The sequence below is a fragment of the Mytilus trossulus genome, chromosome 5 (genome assembly GCF_036588685.1).
Source record: "Mytilus trossulus isolate FHL-02 chromosome 5, PNRI_Mtr1.1.1.hap1, whole genome shotgun sequence".
In the NCBI taxonomy this organism is placed as follows: Eukaryota; Metazoa; Mollusca; class Bivalvia; order Mytilida; family Mytilidae; genus Mytilus; species Mytilus trossulus.
The window spans coordinates 69,886,584-69,899,730 of NC_086377.1; the positions used below are offsets into that span (position 1 = coordinate 69,886,584).

At 33.1% G+C, this 13,147-nt stretch overlaps 1 protein-coding gene across 1 annotated transcript in view; it reads right to left on the reverse strand.

Moving 5' to 3' along the window:
- The window catches only part of LOC134718257 (peroxidase-like protein), a 38,591-nt gene that overhangs the window by 5,515 nt on the left and 19,929 nt on the right, over nucleotides 1–13,147 (reverse strand). The window contains exons 2-7 of the mRNA XM_063580751.1: nucleotides 8,257–8,407; nucleotides 6,959–7,152; nucleotides 5,808–5,996; nucleotides 4,549–4,597; nucleotides 3,772–3,872; nucleotides 1,119–1,220 (exon numbers count right to left, since the gene is read on the reverse strand). Coding sequence (XP_063436821.1) covers nucleotides 1,119–1,220; nucleotides 3,772–3,872; nucleotides 4,549–4,597; nucleotides 5,808–5,996; nucleotides 6,959–7,152; nucleotides 8,257–8,407 — 786 coding nt within the window. The remainder of the gene's footprint in view (nucleotides 1–1,118; nucleotides 1,221–3,771; nucleotides 3,873–4,548; nucleotides 4,598–5,807; nucleotides 5,997–6,958; nucleotides 7,153–8,256; nucleotides 8,408–13,147) is intronic.

Consider the following 13,147-nt stretch of genomic DNA (forward strand, 5'->3'; position numbering starts at 1 on the left):
TATTTCTTTTGAACACCGATATACTACTGTTGCCTTTATTGCAGGATAGAGTTTAATACACAAATTGGAACGTGTGAAATCTAACCAAAAAGGAAAGGCAATATAAATTTACTCATTTGTAAATCAATTTGAACAAACCCGAGGTTGGTTAGCTTTCAATCAACAATCACTGATTTAAATATATTTTGTCGATAACGCGTTAGAGATTCGTAAAAATATAATAAACGTACATACATGGCTTCGTTTTATATATACATGAACTTGTCCAAATAATTGATTAACCTATCCCAGCAGGAAGTTTTAATATTTTCCTATATGAACTTTTCGATCTTTTACCTTTTAGCAGTAAGTTTTAATAAATTCCTAAATGATCCAAACTTTTAAAAACTTTGTTCTGCTAGGATTGAGTTTCAATGTCGTCTTGCATGATTGATTGATTGTTGGTTGCTTAACGTCCAGTGGCAAATATTTTATGCATATTCAGGACGAGAACAAGTTCACAATAAATACAATAGGTAGGTTGATACAATAGAGGCCATCTGGGATGATGGTCGGAGAAATTTGGACTGCCACCGGAAAAGAGGGTATATTGGATAGGGACAGACATTTGGCCTTGCAACAGGCCACCTACGGACCCATCAAAGAGTTGCTGCAAGGGTTCTTAACGTGCAAAGAGCGTGGCACTCTCTTTACACGAGGCATCGGATCTAACGTCCCCCTTCTGACCGGACGTGACTGCGAACTTGATACATCCCGCACAGCAAAACGGACGCCCCACTTCAGCAAGCGTTTACTGCCGGTCGGGAGAAGATCAAGTGACCATATTTCTTTTCGTCTTACATAAACCAGCTTTCAAAATATGTGTTCGCCTAGCATTGAGTTGAGATATCGTCATTTCTGATCCAATCTCCCCAAATCGTATTTATCCTAGCATGACTAGCATCAATAAATTGATCATACGTACCATTTTTAAAATATTGGACACCAGAGCAGCGTTAAAGACTTAAAATATTTGACGCTGATATAAAACAAGTGTCCATATAGTCCTACCTGAACCAAACTGTCTAAATCTGTGTTCTCCCTCTATAGAATTACCATAAATTGATTACAAGTCTTACCTGAACCAAACTGTCTAAATCTCTGTACTCCCTCTATTGAATTACCATAGATCAATGACAAGTCTAAATAAGATGTCTTCTGATTCATCTGATTACTTGGACCTGTTATTTAAAAACAATTCTTTATTACGTTGAAGAAGAGGGACACAAGATACCAGAACGCCATTCAAACTTATAGAATACACGGAAAGCGTCATGGCTAAAAATTATTTATAAAGACAAAACAGACAAACAATAGAACCGCATACACAACATAGAAAAGGAAAGACTAAGCAACACGAACAACACCACAAACTGGGGGTGATCACAGGTGCTACGAATGGGTAAGCAGATCATGCTCCACATGTGACAACCGTAGTTTTACTTATGTTATTACAAATCTGTTAATTGGTCTAAATCGATAGGTCGCATTCGTGAAAAGGGGGGGATATTGTATTAACTACATAAGGAAGATATCCGATATCATTTGTTAATAGGTAATTTCATAATGGTAAACCAATTCGTGTTGACGTCCGTAAAATTTACGGAGGGATGACTTCAACTTCATCTGTAATTCGTGTGAAGGCATCCCAATTGTGATTTTTTATTTTTATGTAGAAATAATTTAACAGCGCTTGCATACGGAGCATATATCTCCGATTGATACGACATTCCAGACCTTGTATTTCCTTCCTTGGTATTAAAACAAAAACTTTAATTCAATGGATTTAAAATCATCCCTTCGTTGTTATTACAGACACAATAACAAGCTGGCTAACCGTAACAGAATATGTGTTTTACAGTTGACACGGGAAATGTTGTTATTGCTGTAACTGCAATCTCGTCCACTCCTAGAATGTTTCCGATCTAATTAGACTTGTCACCTGTTTTGTATTAAAATTAGCAAAGTGTGCCCCAAGTGAAGCAGATTTTGCCTTTCCTTCTGTAGCACCTGCGATCACCTCAAGATTTTTGTTCGGATTCGTATTGCTCAGTCTTTAGTTTGTTTATGTTGTGTTTCGTGTTCTATTGTAAACTGTCGTACTTTCTACTTCTGAGTTTAAATGTCCCTTTTGTTTAGTTTATCTTGAAAATATCAAAACAATCGCTGAATGATAGAGCAATATCATTTGAATTTTTAAATGTTTGGATTGATTAATGTTTCATGAAAAGTTTTTTGTGTTCACGTACTAAAGGTAGATATTAAGCTGTTAAATAGTTATATCCTGCAATTGGGTGTCTTACTATACAGATACAGCCCTACATATATCACTATGCTGTATCTGTATAATATACAGATATCACTTTAATCTCCACCCACTGCCGCAGCTGTATGAAATGTGTGACCTGAGAATGTGTATTGCAGTTGCATTTCAATGACGTATTGTTTGACCTTATGCGAACTTAAGATTACTTTTATACTTTTATGCGATCTGTTTGTTTTCAAATATTTCTTTAGAGCAATACAAATTAAACCAATTTTTCAATAACAAACAAATAAAAACAACAAAAGTATTTTCTACGACGACAATCAACGATTTCAAAACCTGAATGTTTACATGGGAAACTAAATCAACGATGTCAATTTCGGTATTCTTGTTAAGTGATTGGCAAGTTCAGTTCAAAATTCTGAAGCGCAGAAAACTCGTACACTTCTATTTCAAATTGGACAATGTTTTATTATTTTTTATCATTGTTAAAATTAGTTGTTATTTTACAATAGATAATGATTCACCTTGAACAATGCATTATTATTGACCATTCGAAATACTTTTTTTGCGAACCGTCTTCAGCTGAATTTGTGATTTCATTATTACTACGCGGAAACCTAGGTATTTTGTCTCGACAATTAATGCCTTAAATGTGAGTTTTTGTGTCTTTCAAAGCAAAAACAATATTCAAAATTAATTGCAGGTATAGACAATAACTATTTAGTATTTCAATTATCACCTGTATTTTTACTCGGCTAGAAACAGGAGTAGTTCCTACCTAAAGCTCGCATTACACCTGTTTCTTAGCTTCGTACAAATACAGCTGATATTCAAAGACACTAAACAGTTATTGTATATTTAAATGTTCTGAATATATTAATACGCAAACAGGGGGAAAATAAAACGAACTGTGCATGTAGAATTGACACCGACAGATACAATATTAGGATAATGTGAGGAAAATCTAATTTTTTTGTATGAGGCTTAAAAATTGGAACAGGCCAAGGTTCTACCGATCCATTATCCAGATTTTCCGCCTAGTACAAAACAGTTTATATTTTTTATGACATTGATCTAATATTGTTTTGATACTGCAGCTTAGAGTAAGACATTGATAGCTTTTTGAGTCGTACCACAAATATCAAACTTTTTTTCATCCCTCAATGGTTCAAGATTGCGAAAAAAGTTTCCCATGATGAAATTGAAATTATAAAAATTTAGCTATGTTACTATATTTAGAATTAAACACAACTAGTTGTAGCATAACATTTACATTAAACCAATTTATTTTGGTTCATGTATGTTCTAAATCGTTCAAGCATATATGTACCAGGCAGATTGTTCTATTTTATACTGGCTGTGCATCGGCCTTATGTAGACGCATAACATACATTTATATGACGCTATATCAAAGCAATTGGTTTAACAAAAAATAATGGAAACTATTGTAATGAAATTTATACCTGGTAAGCACCCTTGTGATGGAGCTATTTCTGATCTCACAAAACTCCGACATGTATGACTGAATTCGCCTGGTAGTGTGAAAAACGGAAAACATGCTGGTCTAAAAATAGATAATGTATCATGAGAAAGCATACTGTAAATTATGAAATTCTTCTGAATTTTTGTTAAAGCGAAAATTGAAACAGTATCAGTTAAATAATAACAAAAATTCAATTGATTTTTCTTCATATATTTTTCAATCGCTTAAATAGGATTTTACATTTTTCAGTAGTCACATATTAGAAAAAAAATGCATGCATATATAATGTTTTGAATGTAGAGTATTACTATTTTGTATATTAATTTGCGTCTCTAACATGTAACACATATTATGCATATTGTAAATGTCTATCTCAGGCATGATTACCTTCACTGGATTTGGCAAAACTTTTAAGAATTCTGGTCCTAAGTGCTCTTCAACTTTGTACTTTTTTTGGCCTTTTAGATTTATGACGATTTTGTCCCCGATGCAGCATACAATAGTTTCCTTCCTATCTTATGACAGCTTTGTCTCGGATGCAGGAAACAATATTTTCATTCCTACTTTTTGACGGGTTTGTCTCCGATGCAGCATACAATATGTTTATTCCTAATTGTTGACGAGTTTGTCTCGGATGCAATATACAATATTTTCATTCCTACCTTTTAACGGGTTTGTCTCGGACGAAGCATACAATATTTTCATTCCTACCCTTTGACGGGTCGCACGATGCAACATAAACTATTTTCATTCCTACCTTTTGACGGGTTTGTCCCCGATGCAGCAAACAATATTTTCATCGACATCTTCGCAGGGTAAAATAAAAGTAAAATGAACAAAATTATGTTACAGTGTATTGTGCATATATCAAGATTTTTTTTTTACAAATTGAAGTTTTCAAATGCAACAAACGAATAGGTTTTAAATTAACATAAATAGTTTAAATCCAATCTAATAAATTAACATCAATTATCATTGATATATTGATAATTATAAATTCACTGTTAACAAAACTTAAGTTTTGAAGTACTAAGGTTGTTCTACCTCATGAATATATTACTTAAGCTGTATTTGGTAAAACTTTTATGAACTTTTTGTCCAAAATGTTTTAAGCTATTTATGATTCAAGTGTAAATGATGAGTCTTTTGCAGACGAATATACGCATCATAGATACCAGTGCTGAAATATTGTATTTGCGCCAGACTGAATAAAAAGAACAATCAATGTGTCTCAATCTATACTGCTGCATTATCCGTCATTGAAATCAAACGCAATGTCACATACATTCGCTGTTTCTGAATCTAATGCATCCTGGGTTTTCAAAAGTAGACATCAAATGTCGTAATTGGTTAAACATGTTATACTTTAAATTTAACCAATGACGCTATGTTAATTTTCTGGTACGAACTATAAAATTCACTATTGATTATTTAGATTCTAAAACGGTCAATTATGAATTCAGCTAAATTGACCAATGAACAGATCAGGCAAACGTTTTTGACATCTAAATATCAAATTCAGATGATAGTCATTTAACGTCTGTTTACGTTTTTTTATGACATTGTAAGTTTTAATTCGACGTAAGAGCTTTAATATCTTTTGGTATCTTTCGCTTTTTTCAAATTAATGAATAATCAAACAGCTTTGATTCTTTCAGATAAAGTGTCCCGTGTTGGTTTATATACCTAGCGTATATCATTACTTTTTGAATCACAATTGATTTAATTGTAAAGCTGTTGCTCATATCCAAATGATGACAAGATCTCAAAATGAAGCAATTTGGTAGTATTTTTCTTTTTTTTACCTTAATATAACCATTAAGCCATGTTAGACGAAATTCAAAATATAAATACCGAACATCGGACAGATTTTATTTTGTAGATGTAGAAGTAGGATTGTTGTTGAATTCAAGGGACCAAAAAGATCAACATTACAGTTACTTTCTATACCTTCTCTGATGATGACTTAATAAACTGGTATTACCCTGACGTAATGGGGTGCACCTATGGACTTACCCTGACGTAATGGGGTTGATATAACATCATGAAAGATTACTAAACCAAAGTGCATTAGGTTGATATTATAAATATGGTCTCTAGGAGCTGTAATCCCAGCGTCGTGTACACTATTACTTATCTCTCTCGGACTAGGCAGTTTGTGGCCCGTCACACTTGTTGAACGTGGTACTACACCAATATCAAATTCTGAAAAGAAGCGCAAGACATATTTAAAAATGGTTCTGTTATCTTTAATAATTTGCACTGTATTAAGGGTGGAATCAAAATACTACTTTATTTTCCCTAAAGTATCATTTGACTGGCAAGTCTGGAATTTGTCTAAAAAATATTGATTAAATGCGTCGGATTTTTCGTTTTCCTAAGATAGGTTATCTTTCAAATATGGCTTCCTCCAGTAGGGTTTAAAGTGGTGTTAAACAACATTAAATAAAGGCAACAGTAGTATGCCGCTGTTCAAAACTCATAAATCAATGGACAAAAAACAAAATCGGAGTAACAAACTAAAACCGAGGAAAACGCATTGAATATAAGCGGAGAACAACGACACAGCACTGAATGTAACTCACACAGAAACGAACCAAGCATTAGACAAAATCCCACGAGAATAACAAATATAACATCAAAACCAAACAGTCACATGAATTTGAAATAGACCTGTTGGTGACCTTCTGCTGTTGTTTTTATTTGGTCGGGTTGTTGTCTCTTTGACACATTCCCCATTTCCATTCTCAATTTTATTAAATACCTTGACACGTCTTATTAATTTACACTAAAAAAAAAACCGCAACGTTAAAATGTAACACACACAGAAACGAACAATAACATAACAATGACCATATTCCTTACTTGGTACAGGACATTTTTAAAGGAAAAAATGATGGGTTTAAACTGGTTTTGTGGCATGCCAAACCTCGCACTTTAATGGCAATGTTAAATATAACATTGAAATGACAACTTAATATTACAGGACTACAATACAAATAAATAGGAGAACGTTTTAGACAAAGAAACACATGATTAATAGATAACAAAAAGCATCAGATTTAAAATGCAATGCGCCAAAAACAGTAAATCAGTCATCCAATAACCAGAATAGAATCAACACATAAAACAATAATATGCATAGTAAAAAAAGTAAAATGACATACGATCTCCATAATCAGGTGGCAGAAACCTAATTTGTGGTGAAAACGTGGTTCCCCATTCAGGGTGTATTCTATTGTTACATGACCCATCTGCTGACCGATATCTACAATTGTTTTCACACTTCGCCTTTTTCGTCGGGCAATATGGTGCAATAGCCGCCCTAAATACCTCTGTGTTCGGTAACTCTCCGCCATGCCTAAATTAAGACAAAATAGTACATTTCACTTTTAAACAATATGTATGATTCTTTGATAGAAAACCTGTCGTGAGATCCGGACACATATTAATAGTATAACAACAATAAATTTACCAAGGTTTATTCAGCAATTATACAATAAAGTAAGTCATAATATAAATAATCAATGCAATCAATAATGCAAATATACGATCAATGCATGTAGTAATAGGTAAAGAGTTAGAATATAACTTTATGTGAATGACGTCATCGATACATGATGAGGTACATAAAAACATGGACTTGTTCAGTTCTATGTATTAGTGTTAAGCACCACAAACTTTTTATTCTAGAATAGATTACTAAATGTGATATATATGTATGCTTGGGGTCATCTCGAGCCTATCCATATGAGATTATTCTGATTTCATGTAAAACTCTATGACTCCGTATCCCCACCACTATACCTTAATTCATAATACCTGCATTCGTTTTTTTTTTAAATATTTTAAGAAATTGCACGATATATAGTGTAGATATAATGAAGATTGAAGATATCTAACACCACCAAACTCAACTATCAATATTTTGTCATGTCAAAATGCATTGAGTGAATGTCCAAACCACAAAACTTAATGCGCCAGTCAGGCGCCAGGTACACATTTCGACAGAAATATGGATGATTGTGGTCAGAATACAATTAAAGAAATAATTCCTACGTAAAAGTGATGATAACATAAAAAGGAACTGAAAGTATAGCCAAATTTTGACGATAAACCAAGGCCTTGTCGGATGGATTTTTTTTACATTTATTAAGATTTAACCAAACAATATCCATTTTTTTCAAGAGGAGAAAAAAGTTACACGGATTGAATGAAGAAAGAAAGCTTATAATATGTTTTTCGATTTACTCCAATAAAACAATTCTCAATATACATGGTAAAATAGATACACGGGAAAGAAAAGATAAGCTCGAATTTGTGACATCAAAAGAAAGGTAGAAAAGGGATAATCAAACTCATAATTGATAATGAAATCTTCACATTTAAACTATTTGATGTTAAATGTGAACTGATCAATACTTTAGTGTTAACTAGGAATTGCTCCACAAGGTTAGAGGTCTACCTTTCTGCATACAGAACTGTAGCAGTTTCAACCAAATCAGCAGCTAATCCATATTTTGCTACAATTTCTGGATTTTCACGTCGTCTTGCCAACGCTCCTCTGAGTGACACCGGATTAGCAGGATCCTTTATTACAGGCCGGGGGATAGAAGCTAAAACATAAAAAATACTCAGAAGTATAAATTGTTAACTTGAAAGAAAACACAAAATATGGTTCTATAATTTAAAAAAAAATCACTATTGTTAACAATACATGCTTGCAATTTTTTTTCATAAACCTTAACTTATTTCGTCGAGATTTTGGGTATAAAAGACAGGTTCAAAATTTGGTTCATAAATTTTACAGTGAAAATAATTGTTTCAGTAAAAACAAAAAAAGGTAGAAATTTACATTGTATGAAGTCAATACTTACTAATCATATAATTGTCTCTATCGCTATTTTACGAATTATAAAGATACGAATTGATCCTTTCTTAGCAGAGTCGAGGGACATACAAATTATCACAAGATACTAAGGGAACATCTTCATATAATAAATAGCGTACCGGCTCAAGCGAGAAAATCAATCTCGTTGAGATAACCAACGATAATCTATAATTATTTTGAGTCTGAGCTGATTAAGCTTTCTATCATGTTGACATTATTTGTCCCATGAGAAGTACATCACACTATAAATAAAGTCATCATAGATACCAGGATTAAAATTGTAAATATACGCCAGACTCGCGTTTCGTCTACAAATGACTCATCAGTGACGCTCGAATAATAAAATGTCTATAAAGGCCGAATTGAAGAACATTGAACACCAACAATTCCAAAAAGTTTTGCCTAATACAGCTAAGGTAAAATATAATTGAGAAACCACATGTTGATTTTGTTTGTTTTTTGAAATGCTTTCCACCTTAATTGAATTATCGGACCAACGGATCTCTAGCAGGCAGATATTCGACATATTTTGATTATGAAGTAATCAAATTAATGTTTAATAGAAGATAACTCCATAAAAACCTTATCATGAATCCGATCTTTAATTTGTTTGTTTCTTAATATCCACAAAATCTCTACATTGTGACGGTTTTGACCAGACCCCGCATCTCCCTACCCAACCCATAAAACAAGTATGTAAAAAGAAATAACAGTAATAACTTCAGAGGTCCAAGATCATAAATTGGAAGTCAGAATTATGAAGTGATGCATGAGAATAGTTCATTCAGGAGTCAGAAATCATAACTTGAAAGTTCGAATATGAGGTTGAACATTGAAAATGTCCATTCAGAAGTCAGAAATCATACTGTGATGTCAGAATTATGAAGTTAAGGGCATACGATACAGTTACAGGGGAGGTAATGACGTTGCTAACGTAAAATGTTATTTTCGCGACGTCAAACTGTGACATATCGGGAAAAGATGCATTTTTCGACTGATTTTTAGCATTCAAACTGATTTAATTTGAAAACGAGTTCATGGACCCCTATTTTTCAAAACAGCAATTTGTTTCATTTTGCAGGGAGATTATGTGACCCAAATGTTATTAAACTGTAAATAGAGGATTTTTTTTAATTTTGATAAATATGCAGCAAAAAATGACGTATTTTCCTCAATTCATGAACATTTGATAACTATGAGTTATTTCTAAAAAAAAATCCATATTTTTTTTAGAATACTTATAAAATACAGAATTTACCGATTATTTAACAAAAAACAATTTGTGTTTATCTTCAATAACTAAAAAGTTATGTCTTTCTTTCGAAAAAGAAATTACGGCCACAAATCTGAATTTTGAGCAAATATACAAAATTTCGACCTCATTTTACTAAAAAAGTAGCACATGAATGTATATTTTTTATTACATCTTTGATTTAATCAGGTAAAAAATAGTCTATATGCAAATTTTCACGAACTTGTAAATACAGGATCAAAACTGTATCGTATGCCCTTAAACATGAGAAATCTTATTTCGGAAGTCAGAAATCATAACTAAGAAGTCAGAATTATAAACTTAAACATAAGAAATGTCCATTCAAAAGTCATAAATCATAACCTGAGAGTCACAATTATGAAGTTTTACACGAGAAATGTCCATTCAGGTCATAAATCATAACTTGGAAGTCAGAATTATGAAGTTTAAATTAAAACATGTAAATTGTCCGTTCAGAGGTAAGGAATCATAACATGGAAATATAATTATGAAGTTGTAAATGAGAAAAATCCATTTAAAAGTCAGAAAACATAACTTGAAGGTCAGAATTATGAATTTGTACTTGAAAAATGTCCATTCAGAAGTCAGACATCATAACTTGGAATGCAGAATTATGAAATTGAACGTGAAAAATGTCCATTCAGAAGTCAGACATCATAACTTGGAATGCAGAATTATGAAATTGAACGTGAAATGTCCATTCAGAAGTCAGACATCATAACTTGGAATGCAGAATTATGAAATTGAACGTGAGAAATGTCCATGAAGAGGTCAGGCATCATAACTTTGAAGTCAGAATTATGAAGTTGTACTTGAGAAATGTCCATTCAGAAGTCAGACATCATAACTTGGCATGCAGAATTATGAAATTGAACGTGAGAAATGTCCATGAAGAGGTCAGGCATCATAACTTTGAAGTCAAAATTATAAGGTTGTGAATGAGAAATGTCCATTCAGAAGTCAGACATCATAACTTGGCATGCAGAATTATGAAATTGAACGTGAGAAATGTCCATGAAGAGGTCAGGCATCATAACTTTGAAGTCAAAATTATAAGGTTGTAAATGAGAAATGTCCATTCAGAAGTCAGACATCATAACTTGGCATGCAGAATTATGAAATTAAACGTGAGAAATGTCCAAGAAGAGGTCAGGCATCATAACTTTGAAGTCAAAATTATAAGGTTGTAAATGAGAAATGTCCATTCAGAAGTCAGACATCATAACTTGGCATGCAGAATTATGAAATTGAACGTGAGAAATGTCCATGAAGAGGTCAGGCATCATAACTTTGAAGTCAAAATTATAAGGTTGTAAATGAGAAATGTCCATTCAGAAGTCAGACATCATAACTTGGCATGCAGAATTATGAAATTGAACGTGAGAAATGTCCATGAAGAGGTCAGGCATCATAACTTTGAAGTCAAAATTATAAGGTTGTAAATGAGAAATGTCCATTCAGAAGTCAGACATCATAACTTGGCATGCAGAATTATGAAATTGAACGTGAGAAATGTCCATGAAGAGGTCAGGCATCATAACTTTGAAGTCAGAATTATGAAGTTGTACTTGAGAAATGTCCATTCAGAAGTCAGACATCATAACTTGGCATGCAGAATTATGAAATTGAACGTGAGAAATGTCCATGAAGAGGTCAGGCATCATAACTTTGAAGTCAGAATTATGAAGTTGTACTTGAGAAATGTCCATTCAGAAGTCAGATATCATAACTTGGCATGCAGAATTATGAAATTGAACGTGAGAAATGTCCATGAAGAGGTCAGGCATAATAACTTTGAAGTCAAAATTATAAGGTTGTAAATGAGAAATGTCCATTCAGAAGTCAGAGATCATAACTTGGCATGCAGAATTATGAAATTGAACGTGAGAAATGTCCATGAAGAGGTCAGGCATCATAACTTTGAAGCCAGAATTATGAAGTTGTACTTGAGAAATGTCCATTCAGAAGTCAGACATCATAACTTGGCATGCAGAATTATGAAATTGAACGTGAGAAATGTCCATGAAGAGGTCAGGCATCATAACTTTGAAGTCAAAATTATAAGGTTGTAAATGAGAAATGTCCATTCAGAAGTCAGACATCATAACTTGGCATGCAGAATTATGAAATTGAACGTGAGAAATGTCCATGAAGAGGTCAGGCATCATAACTTTGAAGTCAAAATTATAAGGTTGTAACTGAGAAATGTACATTCAGAAGTCAGACATCATAACTTGGCATGCAGAATTATGAAATTAAACGTGAGAAATGTCTTTAAGAGGTCAGGCATCATAACTTTGAGGTCAAAATTATAAGGTTGTAAATGAGAAATGTCCATTCAGAAGTCAGACATCATAACTTGGCATGCAGAATTATGAAATTGAACGTGAGAAATGTCCATGAAGAGGTCAGGCATCATAACTTTGAAGTCAGAATTATGAAGTTGTACTTGAGAAATGTCCATTCAGAAGTCAGACATCATAACTTGGCATGCAGAATTATGAAATTGAACGTGAGAAATGTCCATGAAGAGGTCAGGCATCATAACTTTGAAGTCAGAATTATGAAGTTGTACTTGAGAAATGTCCATTCAGAAGTCAGATATCATAACTTGGCATGCAGAATTATGAAATTGAACGTGAGAAATGTCCATGAAGAGGTCAGGCATCATAACTTTGAAGTCAAAATTATAAGGTTGTAAATGAGAAATGTCCATTCAGAAGTCAGACATCATAACTTGGCATGCAGAATTATGAAATTGAACGTGAGAAATGTCCATGAAGAGGTCAGGCATCATAACTTTGAAGCCAGAATTATGAAGTTGTACTTGAGAAATGTCCATTCAGAAGTCAGACATCATAACTTGGCATGCAGAATTATGAAATTGAACGTGAGAAATGTCCATGAAGAGGTCAGGCATCATAACTTTGAAGTCAAAATTATAAGGTTGTAAATGAGAAATGTCCATTCAGAAGTCAGACATCATAACTTGGCATGCAGAATTATGAAATTGAACGTGAGAAATGTCCATGAAGAGGTCAGGCATCATAACTTTGAAGTCAAAATTATAAGGTTGTAAATGAGAAATGTACATTCAGAAGTCAGACATCATAACTTGGCATGCAGAATTATGAAATTGAACGTGAGAAATGTCTTTAAGAGGTCAGGCATCATAACTTTGAAGTCAAAATT